Source organism: Rhipicephalus sanguineus, chromosome 3 (assembly GCF_013339695.2).
Source record: "Rhipicephalus sanguineus isolate Rsan-2018 chromosome 3, BIME_Rsan_1.4, whole genome shotgun sequence".
Classification (NCBI taxonomy): Eukaryota; Metazoa; Arthropoda; class Arachnida; order Ixodida; family Ixodidae; genus Rhipicephalus; species Rhipicephalus sanguineus.
The window spans coordinates 154,832,750-154,850,457 of NC_051178.1; the positions used below are offsets into that span (position 1 = coordinate 154,832,750).

Below are 17,708 nucleotides of genomic sequence, written 5' to 3' on the forward strand. Positions count from 1 at the left end.
CGGCTAAATTACTAACTTCCCTGTCCTTCCGTTTTTCTTTTCCTCCTCCTCCTCCCCACTATATGTAAACCCCCACTGATACGTCTGCGAATGCGCGCAAAATAAGAGGCGCTATCAGGTGGCTCCGGCGCAGTGTCAGACGGCCACTGCGTAACGGAGGCGCACAGCTGGGCGCGCGCCGGCGCCAATGCGTCTCCCATGGCTATGACGTCGCTCCTCTGGAATGCGCAGACCGGCGAGGCGCGCGCGGCGGCGGCGGAGCGCACGGCAGCGGCAGCTTCGGTGCGCCAGATTTGCGCCGTGTGACGTCACTGCTCCTCGCGCAAGCGCAGCACGGCTCTCAAAGTGCCACGCAAAACTGTTTCGCCTCGGCCAGTGTAGCTAAAGCTACAAAATACACGAGAGGGCGCCGCAGAATAAAATACACGAAAGGGCGCTTCGGTGCACGCCCTCTCACAACGGAGAACACGCTGCAATAAAACTATCCAAAGGAACCGTCGTCATGACAGTATACCTGCTTTCGAATCTCTCCCGAGGCAACGTAGAGAAGTACATCGGTCTAGCAATGAGCGATTAAGAAACAAAGTAAAAGAACAACCCCTTCGTGCTAGTCGTGACTTTAACGTCAACATCACCGACAACAACTGGCTTGTCTCAATACGCTCTACGATGCATTTCGTATGACTGTGAACAGCCAACAACCATCAGGGGGACGTGCATAGACCTTTTCTTTGCCAACTTCAGGTTAGATCCGATCGAGGAACCATTGGTTCTACATTTCACGGATCACATAGCGGTGATAATGAAAGAAAAACGGAATCCAGAACTCAACACGACATACGAATTATGACCAATAAAATGTATATACTCTACACACGTGTTGTCACTCATTTACATGATGAAGATAGGGCAATGTCGCGGGAGATTCACGGTTACCGAACAATCCGAGCTTCGCCCCACTCTTCATCGTTCACTTCGTGGATATGCGTGGATTTTTTTTTTTAATGTCCTTATTCCTCTTTTCACAAACGTAACGTAGCGATGTAGCTAGCCGCAGCGGTTAGAAACCGAACTGATGAAATTGCAATATGTAAAATTATACGAGAGCCCTACTGCACTACGCTGGCTCAGAAGGAATGATCAGTGGTGCACCGTAGCCAGCCGTCCTCTCTCATTTGATGCATACAGCCGGTAAATACATCGCTATCAATTTCGGAGGGAAATTCCATATATGTACCAGATGATTAGATTTGCTCCTTTCTGTGACGTCATCGGTGTCTATCAGGATCAAACTGGCGCAGAGACAACAGACGAGGCAGAGGGAAAGGACATTCCTAAATGCTTTGTTTTCCCTCTTCCCCGTGCATTGTTTTCTGTGCTAAGAACTGCGATTACTAAATAATATCGCCAGATCACTGACCTTTTACAGCGAAAGCTGTTATGAGACCACAACTTCAGATTTTGGTGACGTAGTTGTCCGCCGCCGCCGGTGTCCGTAACCGCTATCGCGCACAATGGGTGGAAAAAAATTGGAGGTCGCTTGAGGTTCGCCTTATCGGGCCCCGTGCGCACCGCCTTCTCAACTGCCAGCCTATAGCTTCGGTTCTCGGTGCATGCCTCAACCGTGCCGTAAGGAAGCGAACGACTGTGCGCGTAACATTGGCCGTTTCAAGCTATCCTAGAATGCCTACTGCAAGTACAGTTGTTAAGTGCCCACTACGCCGTAATTCTTCCTTTTGTGAATCAGCGAAGGATCCACTACGCGCCGTAAGGCAACACGCGAACCTACGCAGCTGCTCACTTTGTTGGTGTTTTTGCAGCTGATGATGATAAAATATTTCTGATCACTTTGAAATTTGTGGGTCTTTAAAACACCCATTCGCTATGCAGTTCACATGTTTTGATGCCTGGCGCGATTCTACGCTTCTGCCACGCAATATTACACGCGTTAAGGAGAGTCCTTCCACTACATGACATTCACATAGTGTTTTTTTTTCCGAAGCAGTTTCAAGCAATGGCGTGGCTCTGTGGTAGAACACCTGATTGCCACGCAGACGGCCTGAATTCAATTCCGACTCGGACCGAAATTTTTTATTTATATGCATCTTTCTCGATTTTTCGGTCACGGGTAACATGATGTTTTTTTGCTCACAACCAACGACGCCGACACCGACGCCGACATCAGAATTTCTGCGAAACGAGCTCTTCGACGCTATCGCGTTAATATCCCGGATCGAGCGGCAGTCCAGCATTCTACCACAGAGCCACCCAGGTGCTTGAAACTCCTCCTCAAAAAGACCATATACAGGCTTCACGCCGAGCAAGGAATCATGTTAACAGATGTAATATAGCGAGGCAGAATAATGAATTAAATAACCAGGTATCACACAATGCGAATTGCGTAACGAGCGAGTGGTTTGAAGCTTCCTGCCCAATACATAGGGCTCAGCCACAATTGTCCATCGTCATCAGCAAAGTGCACATAATGCCTTACAGATGTGTAGCGGGTACCTCGCTTCTCTTTATAATTACGAATAATGGCGTAGTGCCTACTTCCCTACTTCTCAAAATTATGTTGATTGATGTCGTAGTGGGTACCTCGCAGCTGTGCTTGCAGTAATCGCCCCAAGAGAGTTTGGAAGAGGCTCTTAGGCCGCTCCTCCATCTTTTGCTGTGCTGTATGTTCCATGCAGGCCCGGCGTTTTTCTCTCAGTAACTCTATTTTCAGGCACGGAGGCGCAGCGGATGTCTGCAATGCGGAGTTTTGGGCGAAGTTCCCAAAGACGACCTAGCTTGCCTCGGGTGCAGTCTATTCCCGCGTATACCCTGCTTAGAATTAATCTCTTTCCAAAATAAGGCTGCTGCTGAGGCGGTACGTGAAGAAGCGTATATAAAGATACGTTGATTTTAGTCGTACCCGGTGGCGACCTAACTGTTCAGTGCCAGATCGGCCCTCAAAATCGCACTGCAATTCCCGCTGTGTTTCAGGACGTAGTTCGTGAGAGATGCCAATGGGACTTCGCCACCACCATGACGTCACCAGATTGAGTGTAATTGGCTGGCGCGTATTTGTCAGTATATATATTCACAGCTGCTCATAGACGTTAGCCTTCAGTGTGCTGCACGGAAATGATGAGGCTTGCTGCAGAATGACGGCCGCTAATTCCACGTGCGACGGCACCCCCACATCCGCCGAGTGCCGTAGAGGTACAGCCTGGTGCTGGACCGCGCCCCTCTTTCGCCAGATTTCTGCGCATCGCCGATCGATGCGGCCCGTACGAAAATAAAAAAAAGACCAATGATTACGATGAAGACGAAAAGAAGAAGAGAAAAAAAAAACTAGCTAGCAAGTTCCGAGCAATCTCGTACGTGCAATGTCCACCAGAGTGCTCGGTGGGACACTCCCTAGCTAGTATTTTGCGTGGTCGTGAAACTCGTGCAACCGGAATACCGCGCATTTTGCGTTACGCGACAGAGACAGAGAACTTCGACAGTGAAATAAGCTCCTGCCACGTGATTTTGAAAGCGCAGCGAATTGTGCTGGGTGTTTGTGTTCCACTGCAAACAGCGATAGCGCGACAAGAGGAAACATTGGGGACAAGGTATCTGTGAATAGGCCTTAAAGACTGTGAAGTCACGCTAAGCCGGTGTTTGTCTACGGTCACTGTTTCCTAACCTGTCTTGTGCCCTGATTTCACGACGCATTACTCAAGCTTGCTATATAATTGAGCCCTGAGTGATATGCAGCAGAGACGCATTTGTTTTTTACTTTGACGCTAACAGACCAAACGGCCCCTATATTCGAGTCTCAGTTTGATCGGAGGTGCAGTGTTTTCGTCACTTGGCTCGTGCTATCACAACTGCACGAATATAGACAACACACAAACGATATCATTGATATCTGTGGAAAGGTCCATTCTTACATGCATTCTGCGAAACTGTGGCTAAAAGATCGATGAGTCAGCCAACAAGCTCTCCACGTGTATTTAAAAGTGAAATTTAGGAAGCATATTTGTCTACATCGGCTTTATTTCCCCGTTGTGATAGTTGATCAAAAGCCACTTTGACCAAAGTTGCAAATTTGGCCAACAAGAGGCTCATTGATAGATTTTTCCTCTGCAACTTTATATTTAAAAAAATTGCGCATACCACACAAAGGTAAACAGTGTTTCCATGAAAAAAAAAAAAAACTTTTAATGCAAAGCCCGAAGTTCAGCATGAACACTTCGACCGCAAGAATGTGCGCTTCACAACCAAGGTCAGGAGGAATGACCAACACGGAACAAGAGTTCCGGCGTATTTTGGGGTAGCATATCCATGACTATTTCGTGTCGAACAGTGCCAATACGCCACAATCAGTGTCGAATGACGTTCCGCGTGTACGTAGATCAAGGAAGCATCTCCCACTCAACGCTTTTCAGTTGCGATTGCGGTGTACGCGTCACGCCGGGATTCGATGCCGCGACCTTCGGGTCAGCAGTTGAGCACCACAACCCCTAGGCCAGGCCATCTGATTTGAAGCTCGCCAAATATCCTCCGCAACGCGATAACGTGTACGACATATCTACGCGTAAAGAGACACAATATGGCGGCGCAGCAACAAATGACCTTACCTTCGCATCTAGAAGAAAAGGGGGGGGAAACGCGCTTCCTTTCGCGGGGGACGAAGTAAAAAGGAAAAAGAAAAGCAGCTGCTACAACGACGACCACGCCTAGGGTTGATGGGCGCGCCGGTGCGCGGTCGCCGCTGGCGTCGAAATGGGTTCAGACCGGGGCCAGGGCTCACTTCGGGAGCGGGGCTGCTCGGCACGCACTTGAGCTCTTAAAGGAATCTGCGCAGTTGTCCGCGACTAGTACGTCGTAATTTCGACCAGCTATAGTAGAACGCAAAAGTTGAGGCACGCGCTGCCTGGCGGCATGGGAAACAAGGTGGTCACTTTCACGGACGAGCAACTCGAGGATTATCAGGTAAGGATGGTCGTTAGTGGGCCCACGAATTTCGCGAATACGGAAAAAAAAAAAAAAAAGATTTGGCTATCAAGACGTTCTCAAAGCAGCTTTAAAATGAGCGCCGATTTCGTTCAATGGAGAGCATTTGATACTGCGGGCCGAAAAGGGCCCCTGCCCGAAGCTCCACGTCCTGCTTGCGTTTTTCGTATCCCGATGTATTGGGTCTCCTAACTTTGGGTGGGAAAAACCTGAAACTCTCTAATCTTAAGAAAATCTATCGAAAAAAAGACTGAGAGGATTGCGAAGACTTTTGATCGGCAGAGGTAACGGGGTGAACGAATATGTTATGATGCGTGTTCGAATGAACGAAAGTATGGCTACCATCTGGGTATGAAGAGACCTTGTTATTACGGAATATTGTGTCTTTATGCCTTTGTTAATCATCTCTCAGGACAACAGAAACAATGCATACACAAATAGAATAGAATAGAATAGAATAGAATAGAATAGAATAGAATAGAATAGAATAGACGATATTCTATTTGGCTTTCTTCATCAAAAATGCTCCTGCACGTAAGGTGCGCGAGCTCTAGAAAGGGGTGCACCAAGCGGGTGCGAATCTGCTCAGTCTCCATGTCATTATTGGTTATTTGCGTTCTTTCGCAAACCCGGCGGGTAACGTCCCCTAATTCAGGGTGGACGAAGTCTAAAACTCTATTCAGTTAGAGATGACTGCGCACGTCAGAACAGACCCGAGCGCAACTCTGAAGAGAGGTATGACCAAAAGACATGTGTTAGAACGTACAAGCGCTGCTTATTATTGCACAGAATTCGCTAATCCCTATCCCAAGGCTGCGGTGAATGTTACGCCAACGCTATCTAGTAGAAATAAACAGAAAAGGAACACAAGGACAAGGTACATTACAGACTGCGCTCGTGTGAAATCACTGGCAACTTTAAGCAAATAAAGTGTGCTGCTTAATACTTGACAACACTTCTTCTCCCGCTGCCGCCGTAAAGGACTGCACCTACTTTACAAGGAAAGAAATTCTCAGGTAAGAGACGGATTATAATTAGATCAGCTAAACTCACTTCACAGTTGGACAAATGACAAGTCTTCATTGCATGTCAAAAACATGAAAACTGCGCTAACTGTAGACGATAAATACAGAGACTTTAGTGCATGTGCGATACCATAATCGCGATACATCGAGTAACAAAAGTGGCTGTTCACTACCACGAAGCGGCCGTGTCACTACATAGGATCATAAAGCGATCGACGTTAGTGGGGCAAAGTTTACAAAGGGAAAAGAAAAGATAAACAAACTAAACAAACATTAGCTCGACATCTCTCTGTTTCTCTCTCTCTCCCTCTTTCGTAGACTTTGCTCCACTCACTTCAACAGCTATGCATGAACTAGATCCTCAGCCCAGTACTTTGTTAAATTACAGATCATAACGCGGTCGACAGGTGAATGTGAGACGGCCACCCACTGCTAAACGGTGGCTTTACAAATATTAGGACTGTATTCGACTCATCTGGTCACACTGGATACTCCTGTCAAATGGTGCACAATGTAGATAAACAGTACGGACAAGCTTGTTTACTTCGCCCGAGTGCCTCGTGGCGTGCACTTCCTTCGTTTGCGCAGTGCTTTGAAGAAGTTTTTGCTCTTTGTAATGAATCTTATGTTTATATATCTCGCTGTTCCTTCTTAAGCTTTCGAACTTCCTTAGTAACATCAAATGTTGACACAACGTTGCCGCCACGTTGGGAAAGTTGCTTCAACGTTGTGGCAACATTGAGTGCTACTAGGGTTACTGCTGTTATTTCTACTTGCAAGATGCGTATCTACATTACTGCAATGTATTTTTTGTCACAAGTTATTATTTTTTCACATATCTTTTTATTACCCATTCCTGCCTTGGGCCTTTAATCAGGCTGGCAGTACGAAATAAGTAAACAAGCAACTTACGGCTGACCAACTAAAGTAGGTGTGTGCAACGAAAGCCGAGCGAACGTTCTAGCTCTGGGGGGACGCTTCAAACGATGCCTGCAGGATACAGAAGCGGTTCCGAGAGCTGGACAGCCAGCGGGTTCCCATTGTCATGACGGGGAACGAGGCGCACACCATTGTCGTTCCCATGGAGAAGATTGAGAAGATGCCCGAACTTAAGGTACGCCAAACTCTGCCCTAAAACCAGGTTAACAGGGCCGTATCGGTTGATCCAACAGGCGCGTCCCATTAGTCCCTCCCATTAGTCCATTTTTGAAAGCAGGCGTTTGCGCACGACCTGCACGTAGCTCTTAGTCCTTGGCGGACTCACCGTTCATCCGGTGGTCTAATGGTCTCACCGGCGGTCTAATGGCTTAAATAAGTCCGACTTTACCCGCTTTTGGCGTAACAACGTACTTAAAAGAACACTTCGCTAGGGCCTGTTAGTGCTTGACGGTATGTCACGCGTATTCGCAACAAAAATCTTACGCTAGAGTATGTCGTAAAAAAATATCCCACCAATCGTGATGGTGAACGAAGTTCTGTGGATTCATCTCTAAGTTGTTGTGTGCGTTGTGAAAAACGCACACGTGAAAACGTATATGCGGGATTTGTGTTGACGAAGTGTGAAAAAAGCACAGTGTCAACAGCAGAAGATCAACACGCAACCGTTTATGTGTGTGTGTGTGTTTTGTGGCGCAGGAAAATATCTGCCTGCATAACTTGAGAGTAATGAAAAATGAAACTTGACTTGAGGAAGACAGAAACGCAGGAAAATCTCAATTTATTGGTGCTTGATGAGTCTTGAAATACCTTAATTATCGAGACCTCTTAATTATGGCTCGGCCGGCACGACGTTTGACATTCGACCTCTGAGATTAAATGACGATCACTGCGCATAAATCTCGTGCACAGTCAGCCAACAAAACATCGAAGTGCTAACGCCTGCGAGCTGATAAGCCTGTCCTGTGATGTGTGTTGCAGGAAAACCCGTTCAAGGAGCGCATCTGCAAGGTCTTCTCGCACGACGGCAGCGGCAACATGACCTTCGATGACTTCCTGGACATGCTGTCCGTGTTCAGCGAACCATCACCACGCGACGTCAAAGTATTTTATGCATTCCGCATCTACGGTGAGCATCACGCGTTCCAGCCACTGTGCGATCTCTTCTCAGTGATCACGTGACAGATTTATGCTGAAAACCATCTCTGCCTGTCCAGGCTTGAACAGTGCTGCTTAAGTTTTATTTACCATGTGTTTTTTTTTCTTATTTATTTATTGTGGACGGAGATACTTCCGCTCAAACGTCTCAATGAGAAAACACAAGAGACCGCGAAAACTCTTCGTTATGCGGCCAGCTCGACTGTAGAAATTGATACATCTTCCCATTCCGCCCGTTTCGTTAATGCTGTATTCGTCCTCCCCCTTGCCGATGGCGGAGAGGGTTATATTAATTTTAATTATATTATTTTTATTTAATAATATTGCAGGCCTCAAAGTGATACAGACCCGTACTCTGTTGGACTACCATATTATATATATATATATATATATTATATATATATATATATATAATATATATATATATATAATTATATATATATATTATATATATATATATATATATTGTGAGCACGTTCCAAACGTTCGTGAACATCGTCCAACAGCAATGGAATTAACAGCAATCAGAAAACAACAGTTATGTAATTACCTCGCCATTTCTTAGTAATCATTGATGTGCGTCTATAACACTATTTCTTCGTGAACCACGCTGTTCTGACGTTGCGTACTGCTTGTGAGAAGACGCTTTGAGTAATATTTCACGCTTCGACAGCATCACTTCTTTCGTCCGAGGGCTATGGAGATAATGCGTTTCACCAAACTCCGTGCCTTCTTTCGCTTCATTACAGATTATAACGTTAGGTTAGGAAACCAACCGCTGAACCTCTTGCGTGAAGTACGCCGCAGTTGTTTCTCAATCGCAACGCAATCCACGCCTGTCTGTATATAATGTGCCACGTCGCAGATTACGACGAAGATCAGATGCTGGGTCCCGGGGACATCGAAAAGGCGACGATAGCACTGACGCGCTCCGAGCTGACACCCGAAGAGGTTCAGATCGTGGTCGAGAAAGTGCTGGAGGAGGCCGACATGGACGACGACGGAAAGATCTCCTTCACCGAATTCGAACACGTCATCACGCGCGCACCAGATTTCATCAGGTGAATGTACGGTGTCGTGTAACGATACCTACTGGTTTGCAGACAGTCTGGAAAACACCGCGTTGTGACGCAAAACGAAATACAATCATACCGCCAGAATGTAAGATCACGAAAGAGTCAAGACAAGTCGATATCATGCACAGGCTTTGCGCGTTTCGCATACGTTCAAAAGAAGAGAGCAATCAAGTTGTGTTCTTTGATTAACCAATTCCTTATTTAATACTACCAGCGAACTGCCAGTTTATCTGTAGTTCTGTAATAGTTGTGTTTCAATGCGTGAAACTAATGGCAGCGTGCCTTTACTACGCACCCTGCTTCATTTCCTGCGGCAGAGAATATGGTGTCAACACGATCGTGACAAACGTGGCAGTTGCATCACGTTTTCTATCTTTCTTTCATTTTTTTTTCTTCAGAAAGGCAAGCTAAAACAAAGTGCAGAGCAATAAAGCACCAAGTCCTATTATTTTAATTAAGCCGCTGAGGCTTTCCTCACTCCTTGGAAAGCGAGATCGCACCTTGTAATCGTCTACTGCAAGAGTGGCTTCGCCGCAGTAGAACTGTGTGTGCAGTGCGGCACGCTTTACAGGAAACAACCAACGAGATTAAAAACGGCGCTCGATCACCTACCTCACACTGACGTTTTCCAACAACAGTTTACATTTCAAAACGTACGTGAAAAGCTTCACAATGCGCTTGAAGATCATAAAAAGTAGAAGCTTTCAGTACAACTTCCAGAAATGTATATTTACTCAGCGGTTCATCATTCCATCGCTTGGAAGCCACAACAGCGTGCGAGAAGTAGTGTCCCTGAACTGCGGACAAACTATCTTTACACTGAAAGCCTTGAGGAAAAAATTTAGACATCCTAAGCACCACCAGAAAAAAAGACGCTACAGTAAAAGCACAGGAATTTTTCCCTCAAGTTATGTACCCAGCAACAAGTTCTCATAAGCTACACTGCAAGCCTCCTTCTTTGTGGAAAGCAGGAAGGGGGGGGGGGACTTGAGAATGGCGACGGCTGTTCTGAAAATGCACTAACTCAAAGCTGCGTGCGTCATCCTTGAATTGTTTAATACACAACCATCATTCTTGCATTGTTTAATACACGATAAGCTGTATTTATACTGATGCCCTGCGAATTCTACACCGTGCTATTGACAGAGAACGGTCACAAGAACCATGTGCATTCTTAACTACGAAGCTCCGTCGTTGAGACAACTTAGTGATGCCATAACTACAGCGAAATACACTATCAAACCTCTATCGCCCACTCCTTTGCTTTTATTTTTTTTCCCTCTCCCCTCGAACATCAGCCTTTTGGAGATAACACGGTGCTGCGGCCGCGTTGCCCATATACCAATAAATTAACAGAAATTCGTTCACTCATAGAGAGCTCCGGTGAATTCCGGTTCCCTGTTCAAATCAATGCAGAGATGATGCACTCCATGTTGACCTAGCGCAAGTCGATTAATTGGTGCATTTTTCTTTTCTTTTGCAGCGCCTTTCACATCAGAATATGAACCTCGTCGGGTGACACAGCCCGGAAAAAGCAAGCCTTCGTGATTGCCCTTTCTGAGAGAATAAGCCAACGTCAGTGAGAGGAAGCGAACCACAACACAAGCAAACTTAGGTCCAAACCACTAGCGGCCTTCAGTATTGTCCCATGTCTTTGGATTTCCTTTAAAATCAAGGCAGTCAACCCAGCACTCTGTCCTTACTGCGTCATTCTCGTTGGAACCTACGTTGCAATCAATGAACGACAACCAGTTGTACCGTAATGAAGTATTGAAATACTCGATGTTTGTCACATAATTCATATAGCGCGGAAGTCGTACTAACTGTGCATAGAGGGAGACGCCCGAAGTAAATAAGCGATTATTGTGACAGAAACTCAGAAATTTATTTACGCATGGTTCATTCCAGCTAAATGTCAAGAACAAGATGCAGCCAGACAGCCGACAAGTGAGAGTTCCCAACGTTTGCGACCCCAAAGGGTGGGCAAGTTTTGGTGCGCAAACACTCCTGCCCCCTGCCCGATCGTAATTGACGGTTATGATCGATTGGACAACGGTATTCCTTTTTTCGTAACAAAGTGCTTGACGCGCAAGACAACGAAATGCACAGTGATAGTTGAAAACCGGCACTTGCTTTTTTCAATGCAGTACAAAGTTGCCATAGCCCTTAGAGCAAAAGCACTATTTCTATCGTGAAAACCCGTGGCTCCTGTTCCCACAGCAACCATTTTTGGGGCTTTTTTGTCTTTTTCCTTTCTTGATATATGTCGGGCCTGAAACAGAGCACACACGAATACTCGCTCCGTTTTGCCCCACCGAAACGGAAACGTCGTTAGCTGGCTGGCTACAAGTCTACTGCTAGTTTTTATATAATCTAGAATCACAGATTAGTCTGACATATTTCTGCTGTCAAACAGAATCTAAGAGTCTACAAAGCTTGTTAAATATAATGCAGACCTACCCAATAAAAGATAAGTTTGATACTAAATCCAGCCATATAAGAAAAAGAAGTACTTTGTGCACTTGGTGGCACATCACCAATAGAAAGCCATTTATTCGAACATCATTACACGTATAACATTTGTACAAGGTTACATCATTTGCACAGTCCACGATGGTCACACAGAGAAGTTTGTAAAGGTACATACGTATCCATCACAAAAATAAGTGCACATACGTGCTAAGCATACCCCGATCGGCTTGAGATCAAATCCCTTCCAAAGCGCGTAAACAGTGTTAAGCCCAATGCCCATTTATTACACAAACTGGAAAAAACGACAGGTGAACTACGAGCAATCACTTTCGACTAGCACCAGAAACTTTCGAGGCGTACTGTTACACCTACGACACGTCAACAAAAGAAGAGAATCAGACAGATAAAGTTTCCAGTACTTTCGTGATGTTCCGGGTGCACCCACGACGATTTCAAGCAAAGCATGCATTCCCATGTCTCTGTGCTGACAACAGTGCACACTATGTGCAAGATGACTAAGAAACCTTGCAGCTGCATAATTCTGCCACAGAAATGCCCACACACATAACACTAACAAAACAATCCAGTCATGGCACCGCAATAGAGTCTTATATACGTATGAGGTCAGTATTCAGTGGAAAGTTGCAAACCAATGCAATGCAACAATCATAAAAGCACAGAGAATGAGTATGCAGTCAACACCCAAGGCTCAAGCAGATACCAGAGGCACAGCACAAAAACGCTCGCTGGCCAGAATGCACCACTGCAGCACAATAATAATCAAAACCGTAAAGAATTATTGTGATACAGCCACTTCACACAATAACAGGACTATGCCTACCTTGAATCCTGCTTCTTGTAATACACTTTAGTCGGTCGCATTCAGTGTTGTTAAACTACCAAAAATATGTTTCTGAACTTACCAAACAGACATCGATAAACATACACATTGCACAAAGGACTTCACAATGTCTATACCTTTTGTCCACTTTGATGAATCACCAACATTCTCTAAAGAACACATCACAGAGAGGCAAGCATGTGTCAGCCCCCTGCTACTCTGCACATAAAAGAATACATGTACTAACATTGATTCGCTTAAATTACAGTCAATGCACTTACATGCCTCATACAGTTAATATACACACTTGGTGGCCCACTGTCGCATGCCTGCTCAAAATCGTCAGCCAGACATGGCAAAGGCTAACTGAAGAAAATGCCAAGACTGTGCTCCGAAGAGAATTAGCAGAACCCAACATCACCTATAGGCACCTTAAAGATGAAGAAATGTGTGCCTGGCAACAGGAAGTGAATGCTGGCCTCATTACCAGGTCTAGGCAGGTTTACATTCTTACCATGCAAACATAATGGATTATTGGATTATTGGCATACATGACTTTAGGTGCCACCACAGCAGACATTTTCCTATGCCACCATTTGGTCATTAAAATATTCCAACATTTCTCACCCGCCAATGCTCTGCTGGGAAGTCATTTCATGAATTATGATGATAATAATAATGGTAATAATTTGTGGGGTTTTACATGCTATACACACTCCTGGGCCACAAAGCGCATCACAGTGGAAATGTACAGATTATATTTAATCCCTTTAGGTTAGTTCACATGCCCCTAAATCTTGAGAACTCTTGTGCATTTTTTAAAATTTTACCCTCGTTGAAATGCTGCTTACGGTGTGTGTACAAGATTTCAATATATGCATCAAAATGTAGCCAAAGTAAGCAATGTCAGCGAGAAATTTAAAAGTTGGCTGCCTCGATAGCATTGGCTTTTTACTGACGAGCTTGAGTTCATGGGTTCAATTCCCAACATGAGGAACAGCATCCTGATAAGGATGAAATGTAAAAATGCTTCTGTACTTAAATTTAGATAGACTGATTAGAGGAATTCCAAGTTGTCGCGATTATGCCATGATCCTTCTTCGCAACCCTTGAGTTTCTCTAGGTAGTAAAACCCCATATCATAATTTTTGAAACATCTAAATTAATAAAATGGCCAAGACATGTCAGTAATGCCTATGTTGTCCTCAATAGCCTTTGTTTCTTTTTAATAATTCGCTGGCCCCTTAAAAGCCAGGTAATTCAAAGAACTGCAATATTTTCGAAGTTGGTATTAACAAAATTCCATTCAATCCCATCCATTCATCAATTCCAAAGCTTGCTAAGCAAACATGTGCTTCATTCATTAGTGATTCATTTGAGGACTTAAACATTGGAGAAGGGTGACACACAAGTGATACTACTCTGGAATTACATACTCTTGAATATACATGCATACTATCACATATGTAACAAATGACCAGAGGTAATGGGAATGATTAATGTGATATATTCACAGCTTGATATAAAAGAGGAAACTAGTGTTGCAAAAATATGGACTGCACAATGAGCGAAATGTTTTAGGTCAAATAAAACATGCAGCAAGATACCTTATGCTACACACACATTAAAGGTAGGCTGTGTTGATATACAGAGCTAAGAGATGTACTTAAGAACACCTAAGAATGTGTCAAATTTTTGAGAACCTACTCGAGCGTCTTATTACGTCATTATCAAAGAAACTCTTAGTTCTTCATAACAGGCAACTGCTATGGTTTTTCCAATGAAAGCTAGTATTAGGCATCCTAAGACACAAATGTGAAATCAGTATAAAAAATAACTCAAAGCACAATAAATTTTAAATGTTGCATCTTAAAATAGGTAATGGAACCATGAAACAGTGAAGACATTCTAAAAATATGTGCAACTGATTAATTCTGACAACAAGTCTGCAGGATTAGTCATCGTTCGTAAATACTAAGACTACATAAAGTGTCTGAGCTCAGTGCAACAAACCTAAGCTCTGCTACAAAGTTACTACTCATTTTAAAAAGTGTGTGACAAGTTCTAGACATAGAAAAGTATGCTTGGAGCATGCTTTACACATCAGTGGTGTTGTTCCCATAGAGGTATGAGCAAAAAATTCGTTCCACGTTCCTCACAGTGCTTTAAAGCACATGTCCAAGGTGCAAGGTAATTTTGCTTAGAGTACAAAAATAGCGTGAGATCCCACTACCATTTAGAAAGACACTGATGCTGTTAAGAATCACAATGTGAAGCAGCCTTTGAACTAGCGATGCCTATTTTAATCGTGCAAAAGCACACTATGGCTGGCGTGTGCTGTAGTTACGTGCTATGTCTGACCTTAAAAAGAGTATTCAAAAGTCAATTAGAGTATTCTTTTTTTTTTTTCGATAAACAGTGAGAGCTGAAGCACCATGAATTTATTGAGATATACAAGGCAAGGCCAAGAACGCGCAGCTAGTATTTTAAGCTTTTCGTGATTATAATCCATGATTATCGAAATTATTCACACTTCCTGGATTGAGTAGTACGAGTCAAAGCGGTATATCCAAAGAACAGCTACAGCTGAAAGCAATAGAATTCCCCATGCTGCTCTGCGTAACTAGTGATAAGATTTCACAGTAATGCTCTCAAATCACGTCAACGTTATAAATATGGGGTACACAAAATGTGTGTACCTACTTGTACAAAAGGCACAGCTCTCATTCAGCAGGCACTTGAAATTAGACAAATCTCTTTCCCAGAATCACCTACAAGTGCCTGCAACCAAGTGTACCCACACGCTCGAACACCGTATCTTGTCACAATGCCTGGCAGCACGATAGCAAAGCTCATGCTCTTTGAAGCTTTAAAAACTGTCAAAGATGTAACTGTTCTTGGTATTAATATAAGCTCTGTACAAGAGCTACATTAGCAAGGAACAAGCATTTCAAAGCAAAAGGTGCAGTTTCACACGGAGCAGTTTCACAAGGTGCAGCTGCGCAAGCAGACAAGTCATAAAGATAGGGTCAGACAGTGGTACGACACCTAACACAAGAATGTTTACTATTTCAAAGAACAAGCAATTGAACACAAAAAGATTGCAAGAGATTATAAACACTGCGAGACAAGATTCAAGTGTGTGTGTCAAGATATAACAGGTCACATATGAGCTAACCAACTTCACGTATCCCTCCACTGTGACCACATTTTATGCATCAATGAGTGAATCCTTATTTCCACACTGACAGCTTTTTTGTCTTGACCCCCCCCCCACCAAGATCAGAGTGTTGGTAGTCTTGCCTTCTTCTGTATTACTTGGCTTGTTCTTGGGAACACAATATTCATCCGAGAACACCACTCCTGACAGACTCTCACTGTGTTTATTCTTTCCACATTACCATACTCTATTTTGCCTATAGAGTAGTTCTTACCAACTGACCCTATCTCCTGTGTGACTTATGAAGAGCGCTATACAAGACAAATGGATATATTAAAGCATATTAAACTATCAGAATAAACAGTAAAGTTATATCGACAAGAATCGTCAGGAAAAAAAACTAGTACGCTCTCTTTGTGTAAGCTGCTCCTATTTCTATTGTATCACATGAACACACAAAGCCAGTTATGGCTGAATGCTTGGCTGTTCAACATGGTATAATAGCAAGCGTTTATTTATCACCTTACAATAAGTTTAGAGGTGTAGAAATCCCGACACCACTCTTTACATATAGGGGAATGCCTGGTTGAGATCTTCCCATCACACCCTGCTTTGAGCTATCAAAGAAGTAACAGGCTGTGGTAATACTAACACTGAGCACACTTCCTGTCGTACACTGCGAAAGTGAATGTTAGTACGAATGAGCCTAGATATTCAACCATCAGTCAATTCCTTAACATCAGTGAATGGAATGCAAAGAACAAAAAGGTTGTCTCCTATGTGACAGCATGTCCTCTTGCAAATATCAAGCAAGCTGAACATTGTATACACTTCCTATGCCGAGAAAAACTCCCTTACAAGCTCTCAGAATGTAAAGAATTCCCATTAAATGATTATGCAAACGCACTCTGAGCAAACATGCGATACGATGCCAAGGCATTTGACAGATATGACGAAGGTGGAAAACAGATGTGTGACAAAAGAAAACAAACATTGAAGATGCTCGTTATTTCAATAAGTGACTTCACGTCATTGCACCATTTCTTACATGTTTTCTCTCAGTCGGTCTGTCCAGACAAATTGATTTATCTTCCACATCCAATCAGTGCCAATCTATAATAGAAATTAGTAAAAAAACGCCAGTAGAATACTTGCGTCATGATTTGTAAGGAGAAATACCACCTGTCAAAGAGGGCCTAAGTACAACATCAAGTTCCAACACATCAAGTGCAGCAACGTCATCATTACTGTGCTGAGAAATAAGAGATCATGAAGCTTTCATTTATATGGAATCAGTTGGCAATGACGAAAATACACTTCAAATACACTTCAAATTAAAGGCCCTTAATTAATCTGCTCAGGTACATGATCAAGCCACTCTAAATTGATGAATAACATTGCAAACGATAGCCCATTTAGTATTAACAATATTCAGATATAGTAAATGCTACAGTAAACCTCTATAATATATATACACACATCCAGGGATTAGCCTATATACGTTAAACAAACATACAGATATTTATGTATGTGAATCAAGACACAAAGCATTTTCAAAATAGATGTTTCAAAGCCAGCGGTTATTTTGTTTTACAGGTCAAGTGTCAAATATTGCAAAAAACGTAATTGACAACAAAGCAAGACACACAAGTTCAGGTTCAAAGAGTCCAAAAAAGCTAGACACAAATCCAACAACATTGTTGGCAACTCTGTGGAAGAAAACAAGGCCCAAAGTTCCTTTCTGTATAAGGAAAATAGGGAGGATATTAAGGTGCTTGCACTCCATTTTCTTGAAATAACACAAGTCGCGTGCAAGAGACTAAAAACTGCTTTCACACAAATAAACGTACAAGTATGCTACAAAAGCAAAAAGCAAGGTGGCATTATGCCTAAAAAAAGCATAAAACATAAAAAGTATAAAGCATAAAAGTTATATCTCCTGTTCACAATACGAGTAACAAAAAACCACTTCCAGCACTACATTTTCAGAGCGGACATGAATGTCTTATAGTTCCATGATACCGTTAAGTAAACGTTTTTAATTATTTAAG

General features: G+C 43.4%; 1 protein-coding gene across 1 annotated transcript; it reads left to right on the forward strand.

Moving 5' to 3' along the window:
- Nucleotides 1-4,746: 4,746 nt before the first annotated feature.
- Nucleotides 4,747-11,236, forward strand: LOC119385135 (calcium and integrin-binding family member 3). Its single transcript, XM_037652667.2, has 6 exons — nucleotides 4,747-4,968; nucleotides 5,971-6,005; nucleotides 7,011-7,128; nucleotides 7,932-8,079; nucleotides 8,974-9,169; nucleotides 10,668-11,236. Exons 1-6 carry the CDS (start codon nucleotides 4,918-4,920, stop codon nucleotides 10,687-10,689), a joined length of 570 nt encoding a protein of 189 aa, XP_037508595.1. The 5' UTR covers nucleotides 4,747-4,917; the 3' UTR covers nucleotides 10,690-11,236.
- Nucleotides 11,237-17,708: the final 6,472 nt, after the last annotated feature.

Coding starts and splice junctions, on each gene's coding strand:
- LOC119385135 (XM_037652667.2), top strand. CDS start 4,918: ATGGGAAACAAGGTGGTCACTTTCACGGACGAGCAACTCGAGGATTAT. Junction 4,969..5,970: donor AGCAACTCGAGGATTATCAG/GTAAGGATGGTC, acceptor GCCGCCGTAAAG/GACTGCACCTACTTTACAAG. Junction 9,170..10,667: donor CGCGCACCAGATTTCATCAG/GTGAATGTACGG, acceptor TTTCTTTTGCAG/CGCCTTTCACATCAGAATAT.